This window comes from Trichosurus vulpecula, chromosome 9 (assembly GCF_011100635.1).
Source record: "Trichosurus vulpecula isolate mTriVul1 chromosome 9, mTriVul1.pri, whole genome shotgun sequence".
NCBI classification, from domain to species: Eukaryota; Metazoa; Chordata; class Mammalia; order Diprotodontia; family Phalangeridae; genus Trichosurus; species Trichosurus vulpecula.
Window position 1 is genome coordinate 128,887,879 of NC_050581.1, and position 13,342 is coordinate 128,901,220.

The 13,342-nt window shown below is 36.6% G+C and overlaps 1 protein-coding gene across 1 annotated transcript in view; it reads right to left on the reverse strand.

Annotated features, from left to right (window-relative positions):
* PKD1L1 (polycystin 1 like 1, transient receptor potential channel interacting) overlaps positions 1-13,342 on the reverse strand; it is a 161,396-nt gene that overhangs the window by 37,768 nt on the left and 110,286 nt on the right. Inside the window, exons 37-43 of the mRNA XM_036739640.1 lie at positions 12,751-12,870; positions 12,591-12,660; positions 11,117-11,163; positions 10,517-10,688; positions 7,072-7,207; positions 3,588-3,672; positions 1,401-1,577 (exon numbers count right to left, since the gene is read on the reverse strand). Coding sequence (XP_036595535.1) covers positions 1,401-1,577; positions 3,588-3,672; positions 7,072-7,207; positions 10,517-10,688; positions 11,117-11,163; positions 12,591-12,660; positions 12,751-12,870 — 807 coding nt within the window. The remainder of the gene's footprint in view (positions 1-1,400; positions 1,578-3,587; positions 3,673-7,071; positions 7,208-10,516; positions 10,689-11,116; positions 11,164-12,590; positions 12,661-12,750; positions 12,871-13,342) is intronic.

Consider the following 13,342-nt stretch of genomic DNA (forward strand, 5'->3'; position numbering starts at 1 on the left):
CTGAGGTCATTTTGTTTCAGAACTTCTAGCCATACAACATCAGAAAATATTTCTGTATTTAAAAAAGATTCTAAACACATTAAAGACTACAATGTCTAAATGGCAAACAAGTTGTAACATCTGAAACTAATGATTAAGTGATATTTGGGGGAAAACAAGCAAAGAACAACTTCTGTGGGTGTGATGGAGATGGGAGAAAAGTATAATGCAGCTTAATAAACATAATATGCAACGCTCAATCTGACTGTAAGCATCTTGAAGGCAGATTCCACATCTTCCTTTGTACTTACCATATCAATCACTAAAGTGCTATGTACATTTCTTTAAAAAAAATCCATTATTTCATTTGTATGAATATGACCTTCACTGAGGGAGTCTGCAACTCCTCCATGTCTTAGCAGATGATGGTTTCATCTCCCTCTTCCCTCCTCCCTCCAGTAGCTCAGTGGTACAATAGACAGCTAGGTGACACAGTGGATAGAATCAAGGGCCTGGAGTCAGGAAGACCTGAGTTCAATTCTGACATCAGACAGTTATTAGCTGTGTGACCCTGAGCAAGTCATTTAATCTGTTTGCTTCAGTTACCCCACCTGTGAAGTGGGAATAATAACAGCATGTACCTCACAGAGTTCTTGTAAAGAACAAATGAAATGATATTTATAAAGTCCTTAACACAGTTCCTGGCTTATAGTGGGTCCTATATAAAGTTATATAGCATCCCCTTCTTTTCCTCCAATCCCCCAAAAAATCAGCTGGTAGAAATTTTCAGTCAATGAGCATGTCAAACTTAGACAGGCAGATCTGCAGAAAAAAGACAGCTAACACTGGGCCCATCCGACTAAATGCCTTTCTAGTTTGGGAGGATCTGATGCTTTCATTCCAAAGATGAGACATCAGAATGGGACTTTCCAAAAGGACTGTGCATATAAATTTAATAAATATATTTTGACAGAATAAATTATTTTCCCATGTGCAAATTAGAACAGTTCTAGTCTCAAAGAATACGTACTTCATATAGCGCCACTTTCGTGGCCAGGAAATGGATTAGTCAGTCATTCAGCTTATCATGTTATGATATGTGTACCTACTTGAATTCATTTTCTGTATTCTTTGGAGGAAATCCACATGGATGAGTTTTCTGCATTTGTGCATAATTTATCTTTTATGTATTTGTGTTGGAAGAAGTAGAACACATTAAGAAGTAGTTCATTATCTTCCAAAGCAAAAATCTAAGTCTATCTCAAAGAATAATTTTGGACAAGGACCATGACAATCAAAAATAGTCACGTTTACTTGATAAAATCTAAAAATAACTCAATAAATATAAAAATAAGAATTATCATTCCTATTGAGAAAGTTCTTTAAGATTCATAAAATCCCTACAGAGTTAAATCTCTTACTTTTTCAAAGTCAGCTGCAGTGTTGGGAGTACAACAGTATGAAGGGTCCAGGGCACAATTCTTGGAAAAATGATGCAATTCATATTCAAGGTTCTTGGTTGCATCATATAATGCCTCAATAAAGAAACCTTTGTGGTCTCTTTTTCTCCAAGCTAGGGCCAATGCCACAAAGAATATCTGGAAAGAAAATCACAATGTAACTTATAGCCAAGTCCATTTGGTTTGTTACCTTTCTCAACATAAAAACTCCTTTCTGTTCCCAGGCCAGAAATGGCACTCAAGTTTTAGGTTAAACTAAGCCCTTTTCGTATAAACAATAATGGCCAGCAGTATGAGGATAGACACAACAGTTGGAATGTCTTAATTCATTATCCCTCTAATCATCTTGGGGTCCCCAAAACTCTTGTTCCTTAATGTGCAGGAATTGTGTACATTATTCACGATTTAAGACTAGGAGTCCTGTGGCAGTCCTAAGAAAGTTTTTACAAAAAAACCTCCATAGCCAATTTCTTAGGATTATATGCCAGGCTCTGACTAAGAAGTGGAGTTTGCTCAGAAATCATTGATTGGATGGATACAGGGCTTCCACTGATCTTAAATGTGCAAATTCATGAAAGACTACCCCCTCCCCGTGGGGCTAGCAGTGCCCAGACTTCAAGGGAGTTTAGGTAAAGCCACATAAACACAAGTTGGGCACACGGAAGGGACATGTTCTATAGATTTCCCTTCCTGGAGAAAAGTTGTACAAAAAAAAAAAAACCACCTCACATACAGGGAAAACATTTTGGGACCTTAGACCACAGGAATCATGTTGTTTCCCTCTGCAATGTTCCCACCAAACTCTTCCTCTTAACCCTCAAGCAGCTCATCTTTTGTTTTTATAGTTATCACAAAGAGGATAATCTCAGCAAAATCTCGGTAGTTATTTTGTTTCTTCCATTAAATAACTGGTGACCCAGAGCTATTTATTACACTGGGTAGAAACATCAGAGCATGCAACTTGTGCAAACAGCTAAAGCTCCTCCCCTTCTGTCTTTTTTCCTTGTGCCTTTCCCTGTAGTAATAACATTTATGAATATAGCTCCAACCTTGGATTATCTCTGCTACAACGAAGATGATGTATGGGGGAAAAAATGAAACTCACAGATAATCCCAATATTTTAACCAATTCTTTCAAACTCCTTTCAAAAATCTTTTTTTTTATCATGACAATAAAGGTCCTGACTCTCTTCCCACTATGGAGCCCAAGACCAGTAACTTCTAAGATGCTTTATGTATTTAACAGTAATCCCAACCAACCTTATACCTGATGTACATGTAATGATTTTATCTATGTGTATTTGTTGGGCAGCCTGGTGACACAGTGGATAGAGTAGCAGGCCTGAAGTCAGAAAGACATCTTCCTGAGTTAAAATCTAGCCTCAGACGCTTAGTAGCTGTGTGACCCTGAACAGGTCACGTAACTCTATTTGCGTCAGTTTCCTCAACTGTAAAAATGAGCTGGAGAAGGAAATGGTGAACTACTCTAGTATCTATGCCAAGAAACCTCAAATGGGGTCACAAAGAGTCAGAAACGATTGAACAACAAAGCATATTTGTTATTTTATAATACATGTCAGTCTCCCCTCTTAGATAATAGATCATGTGATCATAGATTTGGAGGCAGAAGGGATCTCAAGAGTCATCTAGTTTAGCCCTTTCATTTCGTATATAAAGAAGGCCTAGAATGAGGAAATTACACCAAAGATCATCATTAGATCGCTGAAAGCTGTAGGAACTCAGTAAAGTCTTATGAACTGGCCGAAAACATCAAAAGTTTTTCGTTCGAATTTTCATTCCTCTAACTACTCTTGCCTTCACCCTGAAAGTTGTTTCTTAGTGTCTACAGACTTGTTTATATGATTAATGATGGATAATCCTGGTAATGATGATGGTGAGTCTATTTGTTCAGTTAATGAAATGAAATCACTACAGCAAATTTCTTTTTTTAATGAACTAATGAACTACACTGATCTGGGAAAAAAAATAATTTCTATTCAACAAGGGAATTGTCTATTTCCTGGTCACACACAGTGCCTAGTACATAGTAGGTGCTTAATACTGATTAATTGATTGACTTTCGGCATACTGATTATCAGGTTCATTGTTTTTTTACAACAAACTTATAGCAATTAGAATGTTTCTTACCACAAGGGGCTGGACAACAAAAATACAGCCCATGACGGAAAAGAACACTGAATGGACCCACTGGATACACTTTGAAGGACCAAACCTGTACAAGGGGGTAAGAATGGAACTGTATTTTGTGATCAAAATCAATTTTTTTCTACTTCCATAGTTTAATTAGTTTTTTTTTATTGCTTCCATGGTAGAAATTGAACAATGGGTTCAGAGTCTCCATGGGGGCCCCACTTACTCCATGAGTCTCTTCCCTCTGCTAAAAGTGATCCCCTTGATTTCAAATGAGCAAGAATATTTTTATAATTTGATCCCTAATTTTCCTGTTGCACACCTGCAAATTCATTCTCAATACAAATCTCCCTAGGGACACGGATAGGCAACTCTGAATGGAATGTATTTCACTGTAAAGTCTATGAGGGGATGAGGCACTGCCTTTATCTAAATTTTTTATTTTGCCTAGCACAGTACTTTGTACACAGCAAGTATCTGTCTAGTAAACTAGAATCTAATTTTGTTATTAATTTGACAGAACTATAGAACTGGAAAGGATCTTAGCTAGTAACTAGTTTGGACCCCTTATTCTATAGACAAAGAAACTGAGCAAGATGGGTTCAATGACTACCCTTCTGTCACCCAGTTAGTAATAGAACGGGAGACTCTCTAAGTGCCAAAGACAGTCCTCTTTTCCCAAAACAATACTGCTCCCTTTAGGTGGATGTTGGTGTGATAACTAGTGAACTATTGAGGGATGACATCAGTATTCCAGTCAAACATATCCTCTCTCCAAAAAAAAAAAAAGTGAATAGGATGCTCTTCTGCTTGATAATTCAGCAAAGTATTCATGAATCGTCTATATTGCCTTTTGAGCAAATCATTTCATAATGAACACCCAAAATGTAGCTTATTGTTTTATAGGGTTATAGAGAAGGAGCTGGAACTCAGAGATTATCTAGTCCTACCTCCTCATTTTGTCAATGAGGAAACTGAGACTAAGGAAGTTACCCAAAGTGACAGAGATCATGAGTATCAGAGATGGGGATTTGAACCCAGGTCCTCAACTCCAAAGAGAGTGCTCCTCCCACAGTACCACTCTGGCTCAAAGCAGTTACTATGATTTTAGAATTTCCACTGCATCCACCATTTGAATGTCTTTCCTAATTTCTAGCTTTCTCATTTTAGATGATATTTAGATAGATATTCGGCTAGAGAAAAGTTTTATAGACTATTATCTACTTTTGAAAAATTACCAAAAGTTCAGATCCAAGAAATATTTACTGAAATGATAGGTAATCTCTATTATTTTCCACTCCACTAATTCCCTTGGTCTATTGTTTATCTATAATTGTTATATCATTAGTGATGAAGAGTCATGTTGGAGCATTAAATTTAGGAGAAAGAGAAAGCGTAATGATCTAATCCAATACCAGCCCTGATGATTGCTATCATTTATAAAGGCATATTTCACCTTTTTACAGTCAGAAAGGTAAAATTATCAGGTTCTGTCTCAAGGTGGAAAGAGAAAGGACATGATAGAAATCTACTGTGGATCTGTTTAATTACCAGACAGTGTTCTCTTTACTCAGAGCTGGCAGTAAATAAATCAGTCCTGTGTTCTGGGAAAAGGGCCAGTCTCTGATTCTGTGAAACTTGAGATATTCCTGCACGTCTTTCTACAACGAAGCATAATGATGTTTGCACCAGTCTCCTGTCTCAAAAGCTCTCCTTGGAGAATTGCATTTTGCAGACATTCACATAGCCTTTTGCCACTGCAACCTGTAAACTATGCAACTTAGCAATTTGAACACCTACTCCTAAAACTTCCTATGGGGTTACATGGTATATAACAATTGGTTTTTGTTATTTAAAAAGAGTGTGATTTAGAGTGTTGAAAATGTCACTGGTTCACCATAAACTCTACATTCAAAGTCATTAGCAATCTGGCTGCATCCCATCTTTCTAGCCTCATTACGCAGTACTGTTGACACTATGCTACCTTTCTGGACTTATTAACATTACTCTGCTGTATACATTTTATCATCTATCCAAACTGGCCTCGAAGTTTCTCACACATAACATTCCATCTCCTGTCTCTGTGACTTTACATAGTCCATTCTCTCATGCTTAGAACATCCTCCCTCCCCATCTCCCCTTCTTAGAATTCCTCGTTTCCTTTAAAACTCAATTCAAAGGCCACACAGGCCTTTCTTGATTCCTACAACACCAGATTCTTCTCTGACAAAAATCCTATCGTTTTAATTTTGTATATACTTTTATATGTGCACATTTTGTCTCCCGCAAAAGAATAAAAGTGCTTTGAGAGGGGCAGGGTCTGCTAAATCTTTGTCCTTATAGCTCTAGTGCCTAGCTACAATGCTAGTAGTCACTTAATAAATTATCGATTGATTTATTTGCACACAATATCTTTTATAGGCAGCTAGGTGACAAAGTGTCTAGAATGCTGGATCTGGGGTCAGGAAGACCTGAGTTCAAATTTGGCCTTTAATCTGGCCAAATCTGGCCTTTGAATTAAATACTTCAACATCACTTTTCATTACTAATGATATAACAACTATAGATAAACAATAAGCCAAGGAATTGGTGGAGTGAAAAATAATATAAATTACCCATCATTTTTTCTTGGATCTGTGACTTTGAGCTTGCTAGCTGTGTGACTCTGAGGAAATCACTTAACCTCCACCTTTCCTTTTTCCTCTTCTATGAAATAGAATAAATAATAACACTTATCTCCCAGGGTTGTTACCAGGATAAAATGAGAGAATATTTAAAGTGCTTTGTAAACCTTAAAGTTCTATGTAAAAGTTAACTATTATTGCAATTACCAGGACAATGACAATAACTACAAGGACAACAACAACATGGAATACTCTTACTATGACTATTACTATGACTACCACTGGTACGGCTGCTACTTCAGCTGAATTGGATTACTCTTGCTCATTGTGCTCCTGTCTCTTCCTTTGTGGATACTCCACCACTCTGACCCCCACCCCAATTTATTGAAATTATTCTACTCCAAGCCTCCTCCATGACATCTTCTCTAATTACACCCCAGTTAAATCTCTCGTGTCACACTTTTTGTCATCACCCATGTACTTTATTATTTTTGAACTTTACTACAGTTTTGTGAACACACCTAACCCCATTACATGATTGAAAGGACAATGACGTCAGGAACTATGTAATTCTCCTTCTATTCATTCCTTGCACCCAGCAGAGTGTTTAATAAATGTTTACTTGCATTTAAAATTACATGCATGTAATATAGAAAAACAAAGAGAAATAATACAATTATTTATATAGTTCTATTTTAAAATTTTATATAGTGTGTTTTCTACAAGAAGCCATGTAAGTTCTAAAGCTGCTGTAAGGAGCAGTTAGGACTATATATACTTGGTAGGTCCAGAGGACACATGCTAAATCAGACCTGCAGGGCTGGATTATGTTACTTGGAGTGTACTTTGGGCCTTACCTGTATCCTAACAGTCCTGTCACCAACCCACAAGCCACAGAAACTAGCCCACAAGTGACCCAAGCCACATAGGACAACCAAAGAGGAAGAACCATCAGTTTTCGTGGAGCAGATTCTTCTAACCCATTGCAGGGCTCTAAGGAGAAGGACACAACAAAATACATTTTCTAAACAAAATATATTTTCTGGCAGACCATTTTGAAAACATTTCAGACAGTAGACATTTTAATTTGAATTTTGGGAGGCAGAGATTGCTGGGCCTGGGCTAAGACCTGAGTTCAAATATTGCCTCAAAAACATCTTAGCTGTGTGACCCTGGGCTAGTCACTTAATATATTTCAGTCTCAGTTTTCCTAACTGTAAAATGGGTTATAATAGTGCCTACCTTACAGAAGACCAGATGAGATTATTTATAGATAGAGATAACACTTTGCAAACCTTAAAGTGCCATATTAATGGCAGCTATTATGATTAATTATTATAATTAATCATTGGTTATTTTCCTGCTAGGTCAAGGATGCTTTAAAAATGGTGCTCTCCATAGTGATTTTAATTTATATTGAAACTGTTCTCACTTGTGATCATAGGACCACAGATTTTGAGCTAAGAGAAACCTCAGAAGTCTTAGAGTCTATCTAGGTATTTTACCTGTTGCTTAATTTGAGATCATTGCTAAATGGTGCCCCTTCAACCACGCAGAGGCTCTCAGAAGTCCTCCATCAGGACCATTTTCAGAGAAGCAATCATGGTTTTGACACATACGTATCTGATTTTAGCTTATTCTTTCCTTGCTTTGATTGGCAGTCTTTTAAAGATGGAAAAGACTACAAATGTGCATGTATGTCCAGAGTCTCCCAAAAAGTCTTGGTATAGTTCTAAGCTATTAAAGCTTAAAATTTATTAAGATTAACTAAATTCAGAATACATAATTCAGAAACTACTATTTACATTATTCAGATTATTATATTATATTCAGATTCGCAGATTAACTACATTCTTGGGTACTGAAAGAACTAGTTGAAGACACTGGTGAGTGATATTTGAGAATACATGGGAAAAGAGTATAAATACTATATAACTAGAGAAAATTTTGGTTGTAAAAGAGGAAAGAAAGTGGGGACTATAAACTATAGATCCGTGGGCTTGACTTAAATTCTTAGGGAAATTCTAGAATGGATAATTCAAGAGATGGATAGTGAACATTTAAACGAAGTTGCGATTATAAACCACCATCAAGGCTTCATCAAGAAGAGGTGATAATGCCAAACTAACCTTATTTCCTTTTTTAATAGGGTAATTAAGCTGTCAGTTGAAAGGCAATATGATAGATATAATTTGCCTTGATTTTAGCAAAACATTTGATAAAGTATCTCAATCTATTCTTGTGGAAAACCTGGATAGAAGTGAATTAGAAGTAGAATACAACGAAATGCGTTCAGAAGTGGTTGAATAGTCACATTCAAAGAGTTGTTTTTTAATGGTTCGATGTTGGCTTGCAGGGCAGTAGTTTTCTAATGGAATGTCTTAGCAATCTGTGCTTAACTCTGTGTTGTTTAATATCTTTATCAACAACTTGAGAAAAAGCATAAATCCGTAAAAGCATAAATCCATAAAAGCATATATAAAAGATCCTGCCTTGGGTTGAATCTAATAAGGTAAAATTCAATCCAGACAAGTATAAAGTATTACACTTGGGTTAAAAAAATCAATTTTAATAGTATATTAGGGGAAGTAGGATTAGATAGCAGTTTGTCTGGAAATACGTTAGTGTGCTATAGGTTTCAAAAACAAAACAAAGGCTAACGTGATCTTGGGCTGCATGAAGAATGGCATCACTTCCAGGAGAATGAGGTAATAGGTCTTCTGTACTCTAGTCAGGCTACATCTGGAGTATTATGTTGAGTTCTAGACATCACTATTTTAAAAGGGTATTGATAGTTGGAGAAGATCCAGAGGAGGGCAACCAGGATGGTTTGATTCTGTCATACGAGAATCAGTTGAGGAATTGAAGATATGATAACTATCTTCAGGTATTTGAAAGACTGTCGCTTAGAAAAAGGTGACTGGGTGTGTTCTGTTTGGCCCCATGGGGTAGAATCAGGAGCAATAGGAAGAAATTTCAAAGAAGCAACATTGGGTTTGATGTCAGAAAAACATTCCCTAAAAATTACAGATGTGTGAATGAAATGGGCTGCCTCCAGAGGTGGTAGGGTGCCCCTCATTGAAGGCCTTCAAGCAGAGACTGAATAACCATTTGTCAGGCATTTTACAGAAAAGATTTCTTCTGAGTGTAGATTGTCACTGATACAGGAATGTGCTGGCACTGACTCTAATTGACGAGTGAGATTGCAATATTTTCAGTGCAAGCAATGACACCTCAGAGATCTTCAAAAGCTAAAAATCAGCCCTTGATTTATTGTTTTGCTAATTGTCTAGACTTAAAAAAGTGATGAAGTTCATGAGGCAGATTAAACCTAAAAGTGTGGTGTGCTTATAGTTCTGTCTTGTTTCTTGGAGAGCTGGGTGTTAAAATATTTGCAAGCACACCTCTGCTGAGGACCCTTCCAGCTCTAAGTTCTGTGCTGTGATAAGCAAATGATTCAGGTCTTCCTTTGAGAAAATCATGGGGGAAAATCATTGCAGCATATGACTATTCAATTTTGTAGGCCATCTAGGGCCTCTTGTTATATACAATAAACCATTATTAAACCTGTCGACTCTCTTATTTTAACAAAAGAGGCAACTCCAAAGAAGCCTAAACATTTTTGTAGTTAGTTATTAAAAATTGTTTTCAGTCACTGAATATAAACGTTTTTAGCAAAAATTGTCCCCCTTTTTTGAAGGAGGGTTTGGACCTGTGATTGTCTACATGTGCTTCATTCATATATTCACTGATGAAGAAAATTTTTTCTACCAAGGAAGATGTTCTTCAATTTCCAATTTTAATGAATTGCTGTGGTCAAGAAGAAGTGACTTGTTCAGCCTCATACAACCTGCATTGATTAGAGGTGGAAATTGAATCCAGGCCCCCTGTCTCTGAGACTGACACTCTATCCCATACACTCAGCTGCCTCTGTTTGCAAATTTTCAGTGCTTAAAAACTTATAATTCATAGAACATTTGTGCCTTTCTATTGATTGGCTAGATGTGCCCACATCTAGCTAAGCCATATTCCAAACATGCCCACATCTTATTGGGCTTACATCTATTAGAAATAAACATATGTATGTCTTGTTAAAATATTTCTTGGATTGAAACCTTAATTTGTCTAAATGTGCTCATTTGTCCTATTTCTCAATTGGCCTGTAACAGCTTTCTCATTTTTTTAAAGAAAATTATATTTAAGAACATTTTCTAGCATTTCTTTGGAACTATTCTAGGCATATGGATCTTTAACATGGAAGATGGGTACATATTTTAAACTGTCCTGGACTATGAATTTGACCTGAGGAGCAACTAGAACGAACGTGGGATCGTTTTGAAATAGGTCTGTCAGGGTCAATGCCATAGTCCCCATGATGCCCAGAGTATCTGATAGAGGCAGCGCCACTTCCTTCTTCCTTCTCATTCTCATTTCCAGGGGAAACCTCCAGAGAAAATTCTTCCAATATGTTTTGCTACAGAGAATCAGAGAGAAAAAAAGAACAATGTTTATTAGTATTTTAGCATCAATGGAAATGCAAACAGCAAGACTGCTCAGAAAGATTCACAAGACTGAAACAGGGAGTGCTTTGTGTAATAATCCCTCGGGGGAATTCTGAAAGAGTAAAATTATGGGAAAGAAAAGCAATAGGCCACAATGATTCAAACTTGTTAGAAACTATGGAGCAATGGTAGCATATAAAGGATAGAATCAAAGGGATATTTATGTGAGAAATTTAAAGAACTATATAATATTACACTTCAAGATAGTTCCGGTGCTACCTGAACACTCTATTTAAGAAGTTTTTTAAAAAGCAGATTTTCGAAATTCTATAGTTTGAGAATTCAACTGCAGAAAAAAATCTAAAGTAGAAACCGTGGAATTAGCTACTAAACTATTTACCTCATATTTATTCTGTGAATTCTGTTTCCATTGATGGAAATCATAACCTGATGAAAACAAATTAGAAGCGAGATATTGAGCTGAGGGACATAATTGAGGGGCAACAGAGGGAGTGTTTTCTTTGTGTATGTCCTTCCTATAAGCAGAATGACCCTTCTTTGAGGACCAAAAAGTATCTATAGCCAAGATTTTGTGACACTGATGCCATTATGTGGACTCACCTCTATCATTATGCCCTGAACAAACATTATTTTGATGAAAAACTTTAACACCCCGCCCCCGCCAAAATAAAGGAGAATATTTTTTTTCTACCTAGGACCTTGAAGTCTTTATATTTCCCAAAGTACCATATATACATATATCTGGTTTTTGCATTTAGGCTGTGAGATTTGAAGCTGGTTGGGATTGTAGGTCAATTAGTCCAATCTCCTTATTTTTACATGGGACATTCAGTCCCAAAGAGGTCCAGCAACTTATCCAAGAACATACGTGTAGTAAGTGGCAGAGCCAAAATTCAAATCTGGGTTATCTGACCCTAAATCCAGCATTTTTTTCAACCACTCCATGTTGCTTCTTCATTTCTTTCTCAAAACACTACTGATAAGAAACAAATATAAATTCAGATGGCTATATTTATTCTTAGAAATTAACAATTCTTTCTTTTTCTTCTTCTTTCTCCTCCTTCCTTTTTAAAGGCTGGTTCACCCTATCTCATTCAGGCTTGAAGTACAGAGCTTACTCATGAGCCTAATCCCACTACTAATCAGCACAAAATCTTTGACTTACTCCATTTCCTATTTGGGCTGATTCACCCCTCCTTAAGCAATCTGGTAGCCTTCTACCTCTGGGGGTCTCACCATGTAAATGCTGAACTTATTGCAGGCACCTGAATGGCCTAGCCCACTGCAGCTCAGAACTCCCAAACTCAGGAGATCCGCCGGCCTTGGCTTCACCAGTAGCTGGGATTATAGGCACGGACCAACCCTAACTCTATTTTCTTACGAAAAAATATAACAAAGTAGCTTTCTCTTTTATTTGCCAAATGTTACCTATGGCAGGAAAAATATTTTAAAATTGTCTAATTGTGTTCTATTTTTAAATTTATTTTTATTGATACCTTTTGGTTTTTTACATCATATTAATTCCTGAATAAATCCCCTCATCTCAATTAGGAAGCCATCTCTTTTAACAAAGTTTTAAAAATAGAGTAAACACCAGTCAGTGAAATCAATTAATACTGATAATGTCTGGCAGTACGTGCAATAATACACACCTATAGTTCCCCATTTTTGTAATGATGGGAAGTAGACACCTTTTCTTAATTCTTTCCCAACATAGGTCCAGTTATTCTCCAGTTTAAATCAATAGGCTATTATTTCCCTGACATGGTTTTTAGGCTTTGGCATATGCAAATACACATATATTCATCTCTTAATATGTATATGCAATATTGATATTAGTATATATTCCTTACCTTTTGCTGAATCTATTGGAGATCCTCTTTGGGGTTTATATTGGTCTTCAATGGGATTCCTAGTGGTCCTCTGCAGAGGTAAAGAGAAACTTTATTAAGCATTTTCTTTCCAATGCGACAGCTACTATAAAATGAACAACCCAAACCATTCCATTTTTACCTCACTGAGCCTGAAGAGCAGAGACAACAATAATGCCACTGGGGAGATGATGAAAATGGAGAGCATGCCATTCATTAATGAGACTGCAGAGACATCTGGGAGGCCAACTTCAGGAAAGTGCTTAAAAAAATTTACACAACCCTATGAAAAAGTCATACTAATTTCAAAATGTCAATGTCTTACTGGAAAGACATAACTTACTTTGAAGCAGAACACATACAACATGAATGTACAATATTTTGACTCTATAAAATTTCCCTTTACTTTGGTTTCCCTTCTTGTCCCTATTCCACTGAGATCCCCCCTTCACTCCCAGGAGATGAGAAGGTAGATGTTTACTGGAAATATGTATATATGTGTGTGTATGCATGTATATATGTGTGTAAACACATGTGGGTTTTTTCCCTATAGAAACTCTTAAAAAACTTTTTGAATTCCAGTTCCTAGCTTACAAATTTACTGACTGAGAAAAACTGAGCAAGGCTTTTTTTAAAAAAATTTCATATCCATGGCCCTTCATATTAAGTTACAGTTACACTGAAACAACCAAAGCCTTTCCTACATGTAGTACAGAACCAGATCTCCAACAACT